Consider the following 19712-nt stretch of genomic DNA (forward strand, 5'->3'; position numbering starts at 1 on the left):
TTTTCATTACCATACAGACTAAAACCTTGTGGTTTTTTGAATGAAAGTTTAAACTCTGCGGCAATTCGTGAAAAGGCCTCACCTGCCATTGCCAATCTCCCAATCCGCCCGTTCCTCCACGGCGGGCCCGTGGGGTTCATAGACAGACGGCTCTTGGCCTCACTCACCTCCACCAGCGGGTAGGCAATTTCGTTGTAGATCTGCTCTGTGCTGTGGCCCTGGTAATACGCCCCGTCGAAGGTGAACTGCTTCGGGGGCTCGTCGGTGGCCCCCGGGTGCTGGATGAAGCACTGGCCCCGGGCGCTGTCCGTGGCGACCACGGCCTTGCAGCCGAGCGCCTTCTCCCGCTCGTTCATGGGCCGGCAGCGCACGATGACCTTCACCGCCTCCGAGCCCATCTCCGAAACCCGCGGGACACCCACCGCCCTGCCGCCTGCCGAGGGGCTTTCGAGGGCGCCGGGGAGCCGGGGCGAGCCTGGCACGGGGGATGGGGGGGCCTGGCACGGGGGATGGGGGGGGACCTGGCACAGGGGATGGGGGGGCCTGGCCCCAGCTGCCCCGGGTGGGTGGCAGGGGCTGGGCCAGGCAGGCTCCGAAGGGCAGGGGCGGCTCCCTAGGGCGCTGGGGCGAGGCTGGCAGGGCGGAGGGAGTCACTGGCTGCCGTGGGGCGGCGGGGGCTGCGCCAGGCGGGGGCAGCAGCCCGGGAAGGGCAGGGGCAGCGTGCTGTGGGGCCGGGGCGAGCCTGGCACGGCGGGGGGCGGGGGGGGCAGGTGACCCCGGCTCACCCCCATGCGGCGGCGGGGGCTGCGTGAGGCAGGGCGGCGGGGGCGGGGCGGGGCGAGGCGGCGGGCGCGGGGCAGCGGTCCACGGACCCCGGTCGCTAGGGGGCGCCGCGGCGGGGCAGAGCCGGGCCGGGCTGGGCGCGGGGCAGAGCCGGCTGGCCGGGCAGGGGCACCGCCGAGCTCCGCTCCCCGCCCCCACCGCCGCCTCGGCCGTTACCAAGGGACCCGGACAGGGAGCGTCGCGCAAGGCTGCTCCGAGCTCTCGGCCGAAAGGCTCCCCCGCGCCTCCTGTCCGTAACGCGAGGGAGCGTCACCCAATTCCCATCCCCGCTCTCTGCCGAAATACCGCTGGAGGGGGGGGGGGGGTAGGGGAGCGCCCCCCTGGGCTGTCAGGGGACACCGGGGTGTGGTGCTGGGGTGGGGGAAGCGCTTCTCCAGGGATTGCCGCAGCCTCCAGCGGTGGGCGGCAGGGCAGAGGGTGGCCCATCACAGGGGGGCACTCTCCACCCTTCTCAGTCTGGAACTTCTCCCAGGAACTCCTTCTTCCCCCGGGAATGTCCACCTCTGTTCTCACCCTGCCTTCCTCCTGGGAATGTCCACCTCTGTTCTCATCCTGCCTGCCTCCCGGGAATGTCCACCTCTGTTCTCACCCTGCCTGCCTCCCGGGAATGTCCACCTCTGTTCTCACCCTGCCTGCCTCCCGGGAATGTCCACCTCTGTTCTCACCCTGCCTGCCCCCTGGGAATGTCCACCTCTGTTCTCACCCTGCCTGCCCCCTGGGAATGTCCACCTCTGTTCTCACCCTGCCTGCCCCCTGGGAATGTCCACCTCTGTTCTCACCCTGCCTGCCCCCTGGGAATGTCCACCTCTGTTCTCACCCTGCCTGCCTCCCGGGAATGTCCACCTCTGTTCTCACCCTGCCTGCCTCCCGGGAATGTCCACCTCTGTTCTCATCCTGCCTGCCCCCTGGGAATGTCCACCTCTGTTCTCATCCTGCCTGCCCCCTGGGAATGTCCACCTCTGTTCTCATCCTGCCTGCCTCCTGGGAATGTCCACCTCTGTTCTCATCCTGCCTGCCTCCCGGGAATGTCCACCTCTGTTCTCACCCTGCCTGCCCCCTGGGAATGTCCACCTCTGTTCTCACCCTGCCTGCCTCCCGGGAATGTCCACCTCTGTTCTCACCCTGCCTGCCTCCCGGGAATGTCCACCTCTGTTCTCACCCTGCCTGCCTCCCGGGAATGTCCACCTCTGTTCTCACCCTGCCTGCCTCCCGGGAATGTCCACCTCTGTTCTCACCCTGCCTGCCTCCCGGGAATGTCCACCTCTGTTCTCACCCTGCCTGCCTCCCGGGAATGTCCACCTCTGTTCTCATCCTGCCTGCCTCCCGGGAAGCCACCTTCACAATGACTTACTCCCCAGCACACTTCATGGGTGCTGCTTCCCTTCCCATCATGAGCACCCCGCCTCAAACTGCAGTAGTCATTTTTCCACCTCCTGGCTCAGGATAGCCGCTTCCTCAGCCCCCCCTCCTGTGACGGACCCCCCCCCCCAGTGTATCTGCATTCCCCTCAAGCATCCCCTAGTGCAGACGCACTCCCAGTCTAATGTATGCAAAACAGACACGGATTCCTCCCAACCTGACCAATCTGTGCATAGTATGCAAATTAGGCTGAAGATGCTGATCTCATAATGCTAAACATTTGATAAAGCCCTTTACATTTTCATACCATTTTGAAAAGATGAATGGACCCGTGACTGATGCAGGAGGAGGGGGAGCAGCTCCCCATGGCCCTTTGTAGTATCAAAGCAAGGACTGGGTATGAACTAGCACGATTCATAGATGTGTAGATTTTACAGCCAGAAGGGGCGGTTAGATCATCTAGGCTGATCTCCTGTATAGTACAGGCCACAGAAGTTCACCCAGTTACCCCTGTGTTGAGCCCAATAACTTGTGCTTAAGTAAAGCATATCATAGCTAACTGTAAGAACAGTAGGACAATGGAACGGACGGCCTAGGGCGGTCATGGAAACTGCTTTACTGGAGATTTTCTGAAGGAGGCTGGATAGGCACTTACCATAGATGCTTTAGATACAACAAATCCTGCATCTTGGCAGGGGGTTAGACTAGAGACCTTTGCAGTCCCTTCTAACCCTACGATTTCAGAAAAAAACATCCAATCTTGATTTGAAGACCTCAGGAGAGGGAAAATCCATCAGTTCCCTTGGTAGCTTGTTCCAACCTCACTGTAAGAGGTTTGTGACATGAGTAGATGGTGTGGCATGGAATGTGGGGAGCAGGGTGGTGCACATGGGGCAGGCTCAGGTTGTTGGTATGTGTGGGATGGGCTGTCAAGAAGATAGATAAGTCAGGTAGGGTGTGGCTGAGGGAAGTGGAGGGTGTTATGTTTGTGTGATGGGGCCATTGCTCTCAGCTGAAGTTTTTTCCCCAAGGTGGTTCCAGTTTCCTCCAGGTGATGGTTTCATGTCCTGCAGCCCTAGATGACCGTTTTTTGTGACCCAAAGTGAGGGACATAAAAATCATTCGTGCATGAAACATAAAATGCTCTGGGCTTCCTTCCCTTAATGCAAACAATTCTGTCTCTAACTCTGGTCTCATGATTCCTTTTTTCTGATGTAAAGAATTTTCAGCAATACAAGTGAGGACACACAATTTGTGTGGAACAGGAGGAACTTGCAAACTTTGTCAGTGAAATGGGTGACATTCCTCAAAATTAAGGGCTGTTATGGGATGTGAATATAGGGGGATGCAACCAATCAAATGGCTTTGAAGAGGAATCTGTTTGAAGTGGTGGCACTAGAGGAGTAGAGTAGGGAAACCTGGAATCATGATAGATGCAAGCTTCTTTGTTCAGTGACCTACCAGCCTCTTCCCATGCTCATCAAGGAGGTTGTTCCCTTCAGGAGTGATGTTAAATCCACAAAACCAGGAAAGTAAGGGCAGATGAAGTTCACATGACTCTGGAGTGAGCACATCCCTCCTGCTCCAACCAGCCTAAGAGAAACATTATCAGACCCCATAGGGAACTGTATCCAACCTGTCTCAGCTAGAGTGAGGGTCCGTGCAGTGCATGGGGCTGGGTGGTGACTGAGAGAATAAATGTATGCATGTGGGAGGAGGAAAGGGGGCAGTATTTCTGCAACCCCCCAGGAATTCAGAGTCCAGCTGCTTCTCCATTCCTACCTTGTCTTTATTGAGCCCAGGTACAGCAGTGATCTCAGAGTGGGGGATGACAGGTGGGGAGTTGGCCATTGCTGGTCCATAACCAACTACAATGTATGTGTCTGTATCTCTTATGAGTGTATATACCAGACCTTTTAGTATTCGGTCATGTGCGTGTGTGCACACTCTCTGTTGAAAATCTAGTTCTCTTTTCAGTCAGGATTTCCTTCTCTACAGCATTCTTCATTCTGTTTATCATGAGTTCCAGTCGAAAAGGGGAGAAACAGGAGCTGCCAAAGCCACTGGAACTAAGCAAAGGTAGGCTGGCTGATCCTCATATGTGTGTGTAATCTTCTTTTTCGTCTGTGGGATCCTCCAGAGGAGGTGAGTGCTTAGGGCTGTCTCTGCCATCCAGAAAATGGTGGAGATGGAAACAACTTTTGGGTTTGTTTTATTTAAATAGTTTTTGAAGTAAACTTAGTACTGGTTAAAGATGAAAGGGGCGTTAACTCTCTACAATCCATTTGGTCCTCACCTTCATTGCAGAGACATAAGCCACCAAACAGTCATCAAGCGATGACATCCTTTGCTCTCCTGCTGCAGCCATCCCATTATTAGTACAGATTTCCAGATTTTTTGTATATATATGTATATATCTATCTCCTTAGAATGAGCTCTCACTTCTTTCCTCCAAAAAGTTTCCTTGGGGTGTATGATGGTAGCCTTGGCATTGTCTTCCCAACTCTACAGGTCTAAAGCAGCTGTACCAGCACCAGTTGCTCTGTGATGCCACCTTAGTGTGTGAAGGAAGGCGGTTCTCCTGTCACAGGTGAGTTTTTGCTTATCTTTCTGCTGCACTCAGCCTATGCTTGACAGCAGCACCATATATTCTGTATTATCAAGGGAGCAACAAAGGCTGCTGAGTTGGGAGGATAAAGCGAACTGACATAGGAAAACCCACATAGCAATGAAATATCAAATGATAATAGAATCACCCTCTCTTTGTCTTAAGACCCTGCACCAGTTCATACATCTCTTTCAATGACAAAGCCCCTCAGAGGAGCCACAGGTGCACTAAAACATGTATGCCCGCGACAAGGTACCCGTTCAGCCAGCGCACCAGGAGGCTGCCCCCTCAGCAGCTACGAAGATGCCCCTCCTATGGTTTCTCCTTTTATACATTGATACAAACAAGTTCCGCATTACACTCCAGACGTTGTTAGTTACCGCCCTTATTCTCATATGTGCTAGTTCGAACAAAACAGCCTTAGCCATTATCCGGTCATTCCATCCTTGCCTTGGTTTTGGTGTGTCCCTGTACAGTCTCTTGTTTACGTGGTTACTTGAGACCTCTGGGTGTTCTTGTAGCATCCTCTCTGGTCAGTGCTTACTTGATTAGTCAATACCTAGTGTGTTGTGTGTGCCTACTTTGGTTCACAGCCTTTGGTTCACACTGTTAGTTATGCCTAGGGCTTCAGCAAGGCCTACAAAGGGTGATATGGCCCCATTCACTTTGAGCTGGTCCTTCTGGCACTACATTCATGGTGATACATACAAACTAGCCAGCACGTTACAGCAAAAGGGGACAAATACTAAGAGAGGGTGTTGAGCAGCAATGGGAGCAGGAGGTGGCTTCAGTGGGAGGTGACTGCAAACAAATGAGGAAGGAGGTTGCAGATAAGATCATACGCCCCACCAAGATCACACGACTACAAGTACTACCTGTGCTCCAATAACATTGTTTCCCCTCCCCTTGCAGAGTACTGCTAGCAGCTGTCAGTCCTTACTTTAAGGATGTTTTCACCAGCTCCTGGAAAGAATCCCAGGGTGGAGAAGTTGTGCTGCAGGATATGTCTCCTTCCCTCCTCCAAAGCATATTAAAATATATCTACACAGAAGAGCTATCACTTACTCTAGAGACAGCCCCAGATCTGTTTGCAGCAGCCAGCAAGCTACAGATCCTTCCCCTAGTGGAGATCTGCTCCAGGTAACATGAAAGGACCTGCAGTTAATCGTTGAAGGCTCTTTAATGTAGCCGATCCAGTGACTGAAAGTTGAAATCAGTAAAGCTGAAACACTATGCAATATTATGCAAATTTTTAACAGCCAGAGTAATTAAGCATAGGCAGAATTCACTAAGGGATTTGGTGAGTTTTCCATCTCTTGGAGTCCTTAAATGGAGATTGGACCTCTTTCAAAAAGACCCACTCAAGTCCAACCAGGAGTTAGAGGCTTGGTATAGGAATCACTGGGTGAAGGTCTATGGGCTGTGGTATACAGGAGGTCGGACTAAATCAGAGTTTCTCAAACTGTTGGAAAGCTGAACCCCCACCCTCCATCCCAGCCCCTGTGGGTAAATGAAACCATTATGCCTCCCTGCAGCTCTGACGTATGATGCTAAAGGTAGGTCAACCTTATGTTAGAATTTTAATGACATGACATGAAATTGTATTTTAAAATGTGTCAAATGTTATTACTCTGTCCCTGTTCCCTGATCTCATCATGTATGACACAACAATAAGCGGTCTCTCAGAGCAGATTGTGCAGATCTTCATAATCTGATTCTCCTTCTCCTTTCTTAGTTGCTTTGATGAGCAGTGAAATAGTTAACAATGTTGACATTAAAGTATCATCATTGGCACATGAATTGACACCCAGTGAAATGGAAGTGGCAGTTCACGCCTACAGAGAACCTGGTAACATCAGTTACACATGCCTGGGTCATGTTTTGAAAGTTGTCTTCATAACCATAACATCTACTTTTAAAAAAAAGTGAAGCTGAGACGGTGGAGAGTAAGTGAGAGGCTTGTCCACATCCCTAGCTAGTCCTTCAGGGGGCACCCCACATTTTGGGACACACTGGAGCAGATGATCACACTGGCCCTTTCTGGCCTTAAAAATCTATGCAGGCTAAGTAGGCAAGGGTTTAATAGGCCATGAAGATATTCCTGTCACCCCCAAACATGGTCTAGGTGAGGCAGAGTGGCAGAGGTTGTGGTGAGAGGAATTTGCGTGGGGCCAGCATTGGGCCTTTGTGTACTTGTGCTTTGGATAAATAGGGGACATCAGTCTCCAGAGCTGCGATTCTGGAGCCCTTCGCCTGGAATAAATTCACTAACACAGTTACAATTGAATAGCCATAAAGCAAGGCTGCCACCCTAATGTTGGGGTGTCAAATTTGGGAGAAGATTTTCTCATGTAATTTGCTTGTAAATTGTGTCTCGTGGCACTCTCAAGTGGCTAGTCCACATAGAGGGTAATACCTACTAATATTGTCAGTGGTCAGGGTCTAACTGATTGTCATATTTGGGGCTGGGAAGGAATTTTTCCCTGGTTCAGATTAACAGAGACCCTGGGGGTTTTTGCCTTTCTGTGCAGCATGAGGCAGGTTTAAACTAGAATAAATGGTAGACTCTCTGTCACTTGAAGTCTTTAAACCATGATTTGATGACTTCAGTGACTCAGCCAGAGTTTCGGGGTCTATTAGAGGAGTGGGTGAAGTTCTGTGGCCTGCGATGTGCAGGAGGTCAGACTAGATGATCACGATGGTTCCTTCTGACCTTAAAGTCTATGGGTTAATGGAGATCTTCCTCTTTAAACTCAAGTAGTAGATGTCTGTTCTTTGGTGCTGAGCTCTCTGGGTTCAAGCCCTGCTGATGACTTGTCACCGGGTCATGACAATCACTGACGCATCCCCAGTCACATTTATTTCCTTTGTTCCTCCCAGGTTTCTTGGGAACAAGGTTTCCATGCAGAACTGCATCGGGATTTACACACTGGCTCAGGCTTACAACCACCAAGCTCTGCTTCACGCCACCCTGCAGCTCATTATCCTAAACTTCGGGAGGTTCTGTGAGGAGGATGACTTTCTGAGACTGGACCTCCGCAGTTTAATCACCATCCTGTCTGCAGATGGCCTTGCAGTTGCTTCTGAGTTAGAAGTCTTCCAGGCTGTGCGACGCTGGCTACAGTTTCAACCCACCACATGCCACTCCCTCCTCAGTGAGCTGATGCGGCATGTCCGGCTTTCCCTCCTGACTGACAAAGAGATTGTGGAGGTGCAGATGGATTCAGAACGGTTCGGGGATGTTCAGCTTTGCTGGAAGCAGCTCGACAGTGAAGAGAGGTTGCACGAGAGTGGGGGACTCAGACAGGGCATGTACGATGAACAGATAGTGTCTGTCGATGCACAGATGTGGGAGGACCAAGAGCTGGAGAATGAAGATTTTCTGATGGGCTCTTATGATCCTCTTGCAGAAAAGTGGGAAAAGCTCCCAGGATTGAAATCTTTGACACACCCAGCCTGTGTGGCACTTGGAGACAAGCTCTATGTATCTGGAGGCATCTGCAGGAATTCTTATTCAGACGCTTTGTATGAGTTCAACTCTTTTAAAGGCCAGTGGACACAGCTCCCTTCTATGTCTGTGCCCCGTGCGACGCATGGATTCCTAAGCTGTAACCAGCGGCTGTATGCTATGGGAGGCTGGTGTGGATTTCATGAGTTCCTCAATTCTGCAGAATGCTTTGACATAGCAGAGCAGATATGGACTCCCATCTCTATGATGCCATTTGTTCTGAGCCGTTCTGCCTCCACAGTGCTAAAGAAGAAACTATACCTACTAGGGGGAGCAATAGGCTTGACTAGCTATTGGCAATTTCATAGAGGGCTTCTGATCTATGAAGTTAGCTCCGACACTTGGACTCAGGTGTCTCTGAATAATGGGTTCTTTTCAGCAGGTGCTGTTGCCATTGATAATGGGATATATGTGATAGGTGGGTATGCTGAAAAGAGAGCCAGAGAATGGGCAGAGGGTGGTCTCGTTCCAGAAAACCGCCACTGCACTAGAAAGTGTTTCTTTATCACTGAGAACGGCAAAGTGAATGAAGAGATTGTCATCCCAAAACTGCCAAAAGGAATCGCTAATGCTGCTGTGGTCCATTGGAAAAAGAGGATCTACGTGTTGGGTGGGGAAAATTTAACCCAATGTTATAAAACAATTTATTATTGGGAACCCGGTCAGCCCAAATGGAATAAATGCCCAGAAGATATCCCTGTCTCTTATGAAGGTGTCAGCGGGTTTGGTTGTACAACGCTGAAGATACCCAAAAAGGAAATTCTGTCCCTTTTTCAAAAGACCTCTGTAGCCCTGACAGCTGTTGTTGGGAAATAGCTGCCTCTTAATGTTTCTTTTTAGTTAGCTTTGAATAAACATAAATAATGGAATAAGACACAAATAAACTATGATTAAACAGGTGAGCACAAACATAATTACACAGCATAATGTGGACTCACAACTGACACTAGCAAAAAGCTTACGACACTGTAAAAACACAGCCCACTCCAGAAAGGCTCTGCCACATGACTGGGCATGATATTTCTTGCGAAAGGTTTTCTCCTGATTGAATTTGCCTGTGTTTGAAATCAGAAAACTTCTGTGTAATGGGAACACATTTACAAAATGGTAAAGTATGTGACCTACAGTTCCTAGACGTATGGTCTTGCACATGGTTGTATTAAAATGCAACTTTTCAAATGAGCTGGCTGGAATTATATCCTGGAAAGCAATGAACCTGGAAAGGACTTAGTGGTCAGGTGGATAACCAATTGAATATGAGTTCCCAGGGTGATATGGTGGCTAAGAAAGCTACTCTAATCCTTGAATGTATAAACAGGAAAATATTGAGAAAGAGCAGGGAGGTGATATTACTGCTGTAAAAAACTCAAGTGAAACCATTCCTGGAATATTGTGTCTAGTTGTGGTGTCTGCATTTCAACAAACAAGCTGGAAAATTGGAAAGGGTTCAGAGAAGAGCTACAGGAATGATTCGAAGTCTGGAAAACCTGTCTTTACAGTGAAAGACTTAGGAAGTTCAATGTATTTAGATTATCAAAGAGAAGACTAAGAGGTGATGTGATCATGGTCTATATTGTCTTTATGGGGAGAAGATTTCTGATAGAAGGGGGCTCTTTAATTTAGCAGACGGAGGGATAATAAGATCCAGTAGTTGGAAGTTGAAGCTAGATAACTTCAGGACAGACAGAAAACACTGATTTTTAACAGTGAGGGTAGTTAACCATTGGAATAACTTACCACAGGATGTGGTGGGGTCTCCATCACGTGGAGTCTTTCAATCAAGAGTGGGTATTTCTTTCTGAAAGATACACTTTAGCTCAGCCGGATTTTCTAGGCTGGAAGTAGGAGCAACTAGGTGAAATTCTATGGCCCATGTTAGACGGTGGTCAGACTAGATGATCAGAATGGTCCATTCTGGCAGTAAATACTATGAATGGTGACAACACTGAGAGAAACATACTTGTCAATTTCTGGATGAATGTGAAAAATCCCAAAGCTATTGTGTCTAGGAGATTTACATTTCTGAGCTTTGAAACAGCTGGTGGAGGAGGATGGGGTTGTACTAAATAAAACTTCCTTTTTTGTGGATTAGGCACTGGGCTGGGAATGAGGCGGACCTGAGTCGTATGTCCACTTCTGCCACTTTCTGGTGGAACTCGAACGCAGTAATAATTATATAGCACACTTTAGGAACATTGGCCAAATTTGAGGTGTACATTCATCCTGGCTTCTGATAGATGTCTTCAACAGGGAAACGTCAGCCAAAGGAGAAGGTTTGCAGTGATGCTAGGAATGTCCAAAAATCAATAGGCTATTGGCGGGAGGACATATGGACAGGTTGGTCATGAATGTGGGAGGGAGAGAGAAGAGTTGAAAATCATACCACCCTTATGAGGCTCTGGCATAGGGAGGATAGTGGAGTTGTCAGCAGTGTGGGAAAAAGGAGAGGGAGCACGTAGGAGAAAAGATGAGTTTGAGTTGACAGCACCACATGGGACTAAGCTACACTATATGGTTTATACACTAAACTTATACACTAACCTGCACTACATGGGAGTAGGTACACTATATCCACTGGATAACCCTTGTCCACATGTTTGTTGACCCCACTCAAAGAATTCTAATAAATTGGTGAGACATGATTTCCCTTTACAAAAGCCGCGTTGACTCTTCCACAACAAATCGTGTTCATCTATATGGCTGATAATTCTGTCCTTTACTATAGTTTCAACCCATTTGCCTGCTCCTGAAGTTAAGTTAACCAGCCTGTGATTGCCAGGATCACCTCTGCAGATTTAAAAAAAAAATCGGTGTCGCATTAGCTATCCTCTAGTCATCTGATATAGAAGCTGATTTAAATAAGTTACATGCCGTAGTTAGTAGTTCTGAAATATCATATTTGAGTTCCTTCAGAACTCTTGAGTGAATACATCTGGTCCTGGTGATTTATTACTGTTTAATTTATCAATTTGTTCCAAAGCCTCCTCACTGACATCTCAGTCTGGGACAGTTCCTCAGATTTGTCACCTAAAAAGAATGGCTCAGGTGCGGAAATCTCCCTCATATACTTTGCAGTGAAGATCAATGCAAAGAATTCATTGAGCTTCTCTGCAATGGCCTTGTCTTCCTTGAGTGCTCTTCTAGCACCTTGATTGTCCAGTGACCACACTGATTGTTTGGCAGCTTCCTGTTTCTGATGTACTTTTAAAAAATTGCTGTTAGTTTTTTAATCTTTTGCTAGTTGCTCTTCAAATTATTTTTTGGCCTGCCAAATTATACTTTTACACTTGACTTGCCAGAGTTTATGCTCCTTTCAATTTTCCTCAGTAGGATTTGACTTCCGATTTGTAAGGGATGCTTTTTTGCCTCTAACCATTTCTTTTACTCTGGTGTTTAGCCATGGTGGCATTTTTTTGGGTTCTCTCATTCTTCTTTTTAATTTGGGGTATATATTTAATTTGAGCTTTTATTATGGTATTTTTTAAAAGTTTCCATGTAGCCTGCAGGCATTTCACTTTTGTGACTGTTCCTTTTAATTTCTGTTTAATTAGCTTCCTCAGTTTTGTGTAGTTTCCCTTTCTAAACGTAAATGCTTCTCTGATGGGCTTCTCTGATATTTCCCCCACCATGATGTTAAATTTAATTATATTATGGTCACTATTTCCAAGCAGTTCAACTATATTCACCTCTTGGACCTGAGCCTGTGTTCCACTTAGAACTAAAACTAACTGTGGACGGCTCACCTCTCCACAGGAAGCCAGCCATGTTTGCCTGGGAGCAAGAACAAAGGACTGAGGAGAGTCTGGGCGGGGGTTGTTAAGCGTGGGTTGCTGGAAGTTGGAGACTTTCCTGACCTGGGACAAAAAAGGAGTCAGAAGGCTCTGGTCTGGGGAGCTGCCCAAGATGGACCATGCTGTAACTTTCTGTTGTCCATGCTAACCAAGGACTTTTTACGCTGTGTACCTGACATCTAATAAATTGGACTGCTTTTACCATGCTGGCTGAGTCTCTGCAGATGCTGAAGATGGGGGTGACAAAATCCAAGTTTATGTTTCGTTTTGGGAATTCCCCAAGTGTCACTAGCATCTGGGCAGGAGGAGAGCCCCACTGCTGAACTCTTATTTAGGGCTGGTTGACAATTTTCCACCAAAACTGTTTTCAGACAGAAAATTGGATTTTTGATTAAATGCCAATTTTTGTGAAGGGGTCTGTTTTCCATGGCAAACATAGCCTTTTCATCAAAACAAACACACAAACTCCCCAAAGTTTCCAGTCAAATGCGGAAAAATTTAGTCTGAAAACTTAAAAATGTGGATTCAGAGATGTTGGTTCAGTGCCTCATGGCTCCTTTCTCCTCTCTGGACTGCATCTCCACGGATGCACTGCAGCAGGGGCTCCCGCACTGTTAGCACTGCGGCAGCTTAGCAAAAGGAAAGTCCATGGTGCATCACGGGAGATGTAGTCTGAACAGGTAGCCTAGCCCATAGAGAGTAATGGGGTCATGAGGCACCCAAACTACAACTGCCGTGGGGCATTTCTGAACTGACATTTTCAGGTTTTGAATTTTTTTGCTGAAGTCTAAATTTTCCACAGGAAAAAATACATTCCAATGAGTACTACTTCTGTAATGGCTGGGAGCCCAGCATGCCCCTTCTCGGGGAGCCACAGCAGGTCCGTTAGCAGAGATGGCACAGACAGGCTCGTGCTTCCGTTTCTTTTTAACTTGTGTGATCTGTGCCAATGCTGTACGTGGCTGCTCAGACCCTCACTGTGCCCTCCATGTCCTTTGTTGTCCCCCAGTTCCGCAGACCCTGCTACCCATGCAAAGCTTGTACCTTCCCTCCCTGTACTGAGAAGCTACAGTCATCTCCCTGAGAATTCCCTGGGTGGAAGAACCATGCGGTGCCACAGAGGCGCTGAACTAGTTCCTACACCCACCCCACTCCCAGCTTTCGGTGCAGAAACAGAGCAGTTGCCACACAGGGTTAGACCAGTGCTCCATCCGGTCCAGTATGTTGTCACTGACAGCAGCCGGAACAAGATGCTTAACCAGAAGATGCAAGAAACCCTGCCACAGCAATTATGGGCTAACATGCCCCAAGGAAAGGTTCTCCTTGACCCTCAATAGGTGAGGTTGACTCGCGCCCTGAAGCGGGAGGGTTTATCTCCTCAACTAACACTTTTGATAATTCTTTTACTATTCTCTGCTATAATAATGCTGAACTTACTTGTTATCCATACAGGTCTCTAACCCTTTACTGAATCTAATCTCTTAGCTTCAATGGTAGGGGCATATCTAGGAGAAAAGGTGAGCAGCCGTGGCAGGTATGGTTTCCAAAAGCTCCCGGATAACTTAGGTGCCTGAGTCCCATTGAAAGTCCCTTTTGAAAATAGAACCTAGACTCCTAAGGATGGACATGCTTTTGAAAATTGTCCCTGGCATCTGCACAGTCCTGGCCTCCCTGAAAAGGCCTTACGCTTTTGGCAGCTGGTGCAATGTAGACCAGCCCAGGAGCTCTTGGGGCTAGCCCCACAGTTGAGAGGGGCCTAGCAATGGTTTACTGCCATCTCCTCCCCTCTCTCCCACACGGCTGTGCTTTCTTTGCTGCTACTATGGCCTTTCTTTCCTTTGTGGAACCAAACAGATATCAAAATGATGCCATAGGAGAGCTCTGACTTGGTAGCATTTTACACCCACTTTGCACAAACATAAAGGCCAGCCCCAATACAAGGCAGTGGTGAACTGGTCCCTCTGTACCACCCTTTCCTTTACCAACAATCTGCTGGTTTCCAGTGGAATGCCTTGGAGTTCGATGTAAACACACAGGAAAGGTACAGGCAGGTGATCTTCACAAATGCAGCTTTAGGGACAGGATCACTGACAATGAGGAAGTTTGGCAAGTGGCTAAAAAGACAGCTAACTCTCTGCTAATTCAACAGCTGTCAGGGCTACAGATGTCTTTCGAAAAAGAGACAGAATAGTTTTTTTGGGTATCTTCAGCGTTGCACACCCAAATCCGCTGATACCCCAGTTGCTAAAAGGAAGTCTTTCCAGACACTGAGTCCATCTGTGGTCTCCAGGTTCCCAATAGTAAACTGTGTTATAATAGTCCTCTTCATTTTCACCATCATGGTTATTATATAAATATGTATTTTCGCCACCCAGGACGTAGATCCTCTTCTTCCAGCGCACCACCCCAGCACCAGCGATTTCAATTGGCAACTTTGGGATCATGACAGCCTTGTCCACTCTGCCATCTTCGCCCAGGAAGAAGCACTTTCGACTGCAATGAAGGTTTCCTGAATCAGGCCATCTCTCATGATGATGTCTCACTCTGCTCCTAAAATACCCGCCAATTACATATATCCCATTATTCATGGAGACAGCTCCCGACCAGTAGCACTCTGCATTCAGAAGCACCTGCGTCCACACATTGGAGCTAACTTTGTAGATCAAAACTTTCCTGGAAACATACCAAGAGCCCAGTGTGTCTGTCACACCACCTATCAGGTACAATTTATTTTTAAGCACTGCGGCAGCAAAATGGCTCAGAGCACATGGCAGCTGAGAGATGGGAGTCCAGGTCTTCTCCAGTAAGTCAAAGCACTCTGCAGAATTGAGATAATCTTCATAGCTGCACCAGCCTCCAACAGCATAAAGCTTCTGGTTGCAGTTTAGAAACCCGTGTGACGCACGGGGTGTGGACATGGAAGGGAGCTGTGTCCACCGGCCTCTGAAAGAGCTGTACTCATGGAGAGTATCTGAATAAGAGTCATCTGTGTGAACCCCTCCGGTTACATACAGCTTATCTTCCACTGCCAGGCAACGAGCACAGTACAGGCATTTCAAAGGCTGCAGCTTTTCCCACTTTTCTGTCTGGGGGTCAAAACAGCCTACCTGGAAATCCTTCGTTTTCAGCTCTGGGCCCTCCATGTTGAACAGGTCCACGCACACAATACACTTGTTGTACATCCCCTGTCTAAGGCCTCCACACTCCTGCAATCTCTCTTGCCTGTTGAGACGCTTCCATTGCAAGCGCGTGTCCCCATAACGTTCCGATTCTAACTGGACCTCCCGGAGCTCTTCCTGGGTGAGGAGAGGAAGGCGGACGTGCCTCATCACCTCACTCAGGAATGGACGGCGGCTGGAGATTTGGAACTTCATCCAGCGTCGCACCGCCCGGTAGACGACTATCTCAGAGGAGACCACAAGGCTGTCTGAGGAGATGATGCTAATCAAAGAGCTGGGAGTCAGGTTCAGGAAGCGTTTGTCCTCCAGAGAGAGATGCCTGAAGTTCAGGCTGATGTGTCTCATGGCTGCTCGAAGCAGAGCTTGGTCGCTGTGGGCATAACCCAGTTCATAAAGCTCAAGGCAATTCTCAAGGGAAACGTGTTCCAGAAGAAATCTGGGAAAGTAAAGGGGATACGTATTACTGGGGATGGCACAAGTGCGAGACACTCCTCCCTTAGCCACTGGGGGTAATCGTGACACCAGCACTTAATACAAGGAGATAAAGTGACCCAGTCCAGCGAAGTTGCAGTATCAACAAATTGCCATTTGCCAAAGAAAAACGGAGTGCCCTTTGCCACGCTACACAACAGAGTTTTGTCGACGCTGCCTGCATGCCTGCCATGGGAGTGCAGGATTGATTCCCTCCCAGCTCTCCCACAGCCTCATCTCCCCACAGACCCAGGGGAATGATCCACCATCTCCCCTGTTCTCCAGGCCGGAGCTGTTTGCTATCACATCTCCCCACTTTCTGAATCTTCTGCAACCCTGCTCTTCTCCTTTCTGCATTCAGTGCTGTACTGCATCCCCACCTCCGTTTTGTTCTGTGGGTTTCTATAATAACCAGCTCCCACTTCCAGAACTCATCTCTGGCTTGTATCCTTGCTACTCCCTTTGTTTCTGCCTCCTCCCAACTTCCAGCCTTCATCCGCAATCACCTTCACATCTGGAAGATCCTCCCAACCAGCACACACAAAGCTTTCTCCTTCGAAAGAGCCCCTGGAACCCAGTTATCCAAAATGCATTTCAGTTTTAATGAATATACTTGGCAGCTTTTGTCCTGCATGCCCCTCTACTATCCCAGCCTGTACAGAACAGAAGGATACACAGAACACAAGCCCGGTAGGAAGGGAACATGTTACTTGTTTGGCAGAACTCTCCATACAGCCAGCACTGTGCACATGTACAGAGCAATCACAGTTGTTTGTGTGTCAGCATTACCTGGAGCAGATCTCCAGCAGAGGGAGGATCTGAAGCCTGCTGGCTGCTATGAACACAGCCTGGGCTGTCTCGGACGTCACAGCTATCTCCTCTGTGTACAGGTAGTTCAGGATGGTTTGCACAGTGGAGGAGGCCATGTCCTGCAGCAGCACTTCTCCATCCTGGGACTCTTTGAAATTGCTGACAAACATGGCTTGAAAGTAGGGATTGACTGCAGCCAGCAACATCCTGTGCAGAGAAGGAACTTTGTCAATGGAGCACAGTCACAGCTTTGGAAAACGCGCTCCATTGCTTCTGCATGGACCCAGCTGGCCAGCGAGCATGTGGTCCATATCTGCCCCTTCACTGGCTGATCCACCTTCTGACAAGAGGCCGACTAGAACCAGTGTTCCCAAAATGGTTTTGTGCCCCTGTTTGGTTATTTCCTTCCTCCTGGGAGTCTCAGAAGCTGGACAGAACACAGGAGGCAGTGGGGAGAGGTCCTTGCTCCTCAGTAATTCCTGTATTCCTGTCTCTGGCCTTAAGACTTTCTTTCCAACAATAACCCTTTTGGTGAATGAAGAGGGAACTTTTATGAAGGCTGCTTAACATAGCTTCTCCGCCAGCGTCAGGAGTTATTGCTGAGTGACATGAAATACTCCCCCTTCTCCAGCAGCTCAGATTGGCCAGATCCCCATCCTTTAGCACTCACCTTTGGAAGGATGATTCCCCTTCACTCTAAATAGAGATGGGGAGGAATGGAGCAGAGGAACTGATCAAATGTGTCTCCAGGAAATGGGAGAGCAAAGGCCCTGTCTTCAGGAAAAGGGACTATCAGAGCACAAGTGAAGTTAGCCATCCCTCCACACCTTCCTTGTTCTCACCTGGAGATCTGATACCTCTTAGATTCACAGGGCAGAATCCTGACCCTACTGAAGTGAATGGCCATTGGCTTCAACAAAGCCAGGATTTCACCCCCAAATCTGAAGGTGGGAAGGGATCACTTTGGCTATCTCGTCTGACCTCCTGCTTTAAAAAGGACAGAGAATTTCCCTGCACCCGGCTCACCCATCATCTTCTGTAACGTTCTACGTATTGGATAGTCCTGCCCCTCCACCCCACAAATTACTGTGGGTCTTTGTTATGCTGCGGAGCTAGATGCTGCCCTCTCTAGTCTCCACGCTTGCTGAGGAGGACTCTGGTTCTACTGCTCCATGCCCCTGGCTGTTCAGCAATCTGTCTCCTGTGGCTGGCATGAAGAAAAGCTAGTCTCCTTCTCTGAGAACCAAACCTGAGTTCAAGGGTTACTCAGTTAGAAGGAGCATATGTATATACGGCTGTGAGGCAAATCCCTTTTACCAGCTCACTGAGAATACACTTATCTGAAATCATAAGGCAGTGATGCTCAGATTCCAAAAAAAGAGACCAAGAAATGAAATAATTCAAACAAGATTCCAGCTGCAATTCACCTGCGCACCCTACCATCCTAAGTCTTGGTCCGCGTCTCACACCAGCTTTACTCTGGTGTAGCTCCATTGATCTCACTGGAGTCACTCCTGACTTACAGTGGTGTGAGTGAGAGGAGAATCAGGTGCATGGAATGGGTGAAACAACCTAGTCAGAATAAGGAAATGACTATCTTTAAACATGTACCATGACAGGTAACACAAAGGGAAGAGCGTGTGGTACCTGCAGAAGAAGCTTGGAGGAGAGTAACTAAAAATTTACTTAATTTCAAGAGGATGCCTAATTTTGAAAACAACAAGAAATAAATAGAAATGTCCAAATGCTGAATGTCTGCAGAATATATAGTCAGAGAAACCTCTATCCTAAGAGACTCACAAAAGAGATTTTGCAAATGGCTAAGAGGCTTCTTCAAAGAAGTCTCCAAGGAAGTCGGAGACAAATAAAGCCAACCGGAAGGCTGACTGGAGATAAATGAGAGTTTTAAATTGTGTGATTGAGAAATGCCAGGTTATTGTGTTTTGTTTATGTAATGATCTTCCATTTAAACAAAATGAGAAATGAAGATTTATATAAGCAGAAACTGTCTAACCTGTGACATGGGAACCTCTTTTTTTCAGCCACTATGGTGGCATCACACAGTTTCTGCTCCTGGTACAGCTGCTTCAAACCTGCGGGAAAGGGAAGACAAAGCCAAGGCTTTAGTGCAACAGACACTGCAACAAAAGCATCCAGGGACAAGAGAAGAAACAATTTAGTCGAAATGAATTTTTAAATGGTATCAAATCTCAGGTCAGTTGTACTGATGATGGAGTGACTGCCCCAGGTGAGCAAAACCTGTTCCCCTCTGATGGCTCCTTGGTGTCCTGTGTGAAATTATCTGGGCGGGTCTCAGACTAGCATCTATTCTACATAATGAAAGGGGTCCATTTTCACAGTTGGCCCCCTTGTTGATAGTTTCAGCCTAGAGGCTAAGGACTGAATGCACCATGGGAACTGAACTCCCTTCCTACTCCTATAAAGGGCCCCCCAAATCTGGATTGCGGCAACACAGATCAGATAGTGTGAGAACTTTGCACTGCCACCTAAGGCTGTGTCATTCTGAAGATAAATAAAAGACTTCAGTCTCCAGGGCTGCCACATCAGTATCTCTCACCAGCACCGAACTGACTTAGAAAAGATAAAAGGAATGAATAACACTTGCAGGCAGTTTACAGCTCAGGACCATCCATCTTCCACGGCAGATGCCATGCGACATGACCAGAATGTTACACGGAGGGAACCCATTCTGTGTGACACGATGACCCAAATGTGAAGAACCTCACACCTACCCTCTCGAATATAGTGTCCCAGTGGTTTAGGTGTCTCTTCTGTGTCATCCTCTTCCCGAACCATTTGGGAACTGGTTGGTTCTGAGACGTGGCTGGACTCTCTGAGGGTGCAGCTGGACTTCAAGATCTATCACAGGCCAGCCCAACTAGAGGAACAAGAAATTAAGCTGGTCACACTGATCATCATCAAAGAGATGCAGCTCCTTTAATGTCCTTTCTGTGCAATGATCTCTCAGCGGAGATATCTCGTGACTATCCCCAATATCTCCCAGTCAACCAAGAGCATCCCTTAGGTCACTATTTTCCAGCTAACTGTCTGTGATAGCTGAGCAGATAACCTCTGAAACACACGCTTATGTCCTGAAGCAGTGACCATCTCATTGTCCTTCT

At 48.3% G+C, this 19712-nt stretch overlaps 3 protein-coding genes across 4 annotated transcripts in view; 1 reads left to right on the top strand and 2 right to left on the bottom strand.

The window, feature by feature from the left end:
• Positions 1-416, bottom strand: part of KIF17 (kinesin family member 17) — a 29960-nt gene extending 29544 nt beyond the window's left edge. For both annotated transcript variants that reach the window (XM_067566268.1, XM_067566267.1), the window contains exon 1: positions 168-416. In XM_067566268.1, coding sequence (XP_067422369.1) covers positions 168-398 — 231 coding nt within the window. In that variant the 5' untranslated portion in view covers positions 399-416. The remainder of the gene's footprint in view (positions 1-167) is intronic.
• A 3804-nt stretch (positions 417-4220) lies between these two features.
• Positions 4221-9134, top strand: LOC137165408 (kelch-like protein 12). The gene is made up of 4 exons (XM_067566666.1): positions 4221-4281; positions 4714-4792; positions 5723-5950; positions 7691-9134. The coding sequence occupies exons 1-4, from the start codon at positions 4221-4223 to the stop codon at positions 9132-9134; spliced, it is 1812 nt and encodes a 603-aa protein (XP_067422767.1).
• A 5101-nt stretch (positions 9135-14235) lies between these two features.
• Positions 14236-19386, bottom strand: LOC137165409 (kelch-like protein diablo). The gene is made up of 4 exons (XM_067566667.1): positions 19323-19386; positions 18584-18662; positions 16549-16776; positions 14236-15724 (listed from the first exon to the last, which is right to left on the bottom strand). The coding sequence occupies exons 1-4, from the start codon at positions 19384-19386 to the stop codon at positions 14236-14238; spliced, it is 1860 nt and encodes a 619-aa protein (XP_067422768.1).
• Between the last annotated feature and the right edge of the window lie 326 nt (positions 19387-19712).

This window comes from Emydura macquarii, unplaced genomic scaffold (assembly GCF_026122565.2).
Source record: "Emydura macquarii macquarii isolate MOO-44397 ecotype Brisbane River unplaced genomic scaffold, CSIRO-AGI_Emac_v2 contig_2768, whole genome shotgun sequence".
Lineage (NCBI taxonomy): Eukaryota > Metazoa > Chordata > Testudines > Chelidae > Emydura > Emydura macquarii.

Coding starts and splice junctions, on each gene's coding strand:
- LOC137165408 (XM_067566666.1), top strand. CDS start 4,221: ATGAGTTCCAGTCGAAAAGGGGAGAAACAGGAGCTGCCAAAGCCACTG. Junction 4,793..5,722: donor AGGCGGTTCTCCTGTCACAG/GTGAGTTTTTGC, acceptor CTCCCCTTGCAG/AGTACTGCTAGCAGCTGTCA. Junction 5,951..7,690: donor CTAGTGGAGATCTGCTCCAG/GTAACATGAAAG, acceptor TGTTCCTCCCAG/GTTTCTTGGGAACAAGGTTT.
- LOC137165409 (XM_067566667.1), bottom strand. CDS start 19,386: ATGGTTCGGGAAGAGGATGACACAGAAGAGACACCTAAACCACTGGGA. Junction 18,663..19,322: donor GGGACACTATATTCGAGAGG/GTAGGTGTGAGG, acceptor CCTTTCCCGCAG/GTTTGAAGCAGCTGTACCAG. Junction 15,725..16,548: donor CTGCTGGAGATCTGCTCCAG/GTAATGCTGACA, acceptor TTACTTTCCCAG/ATTTCTTCTGGAACACGTTT.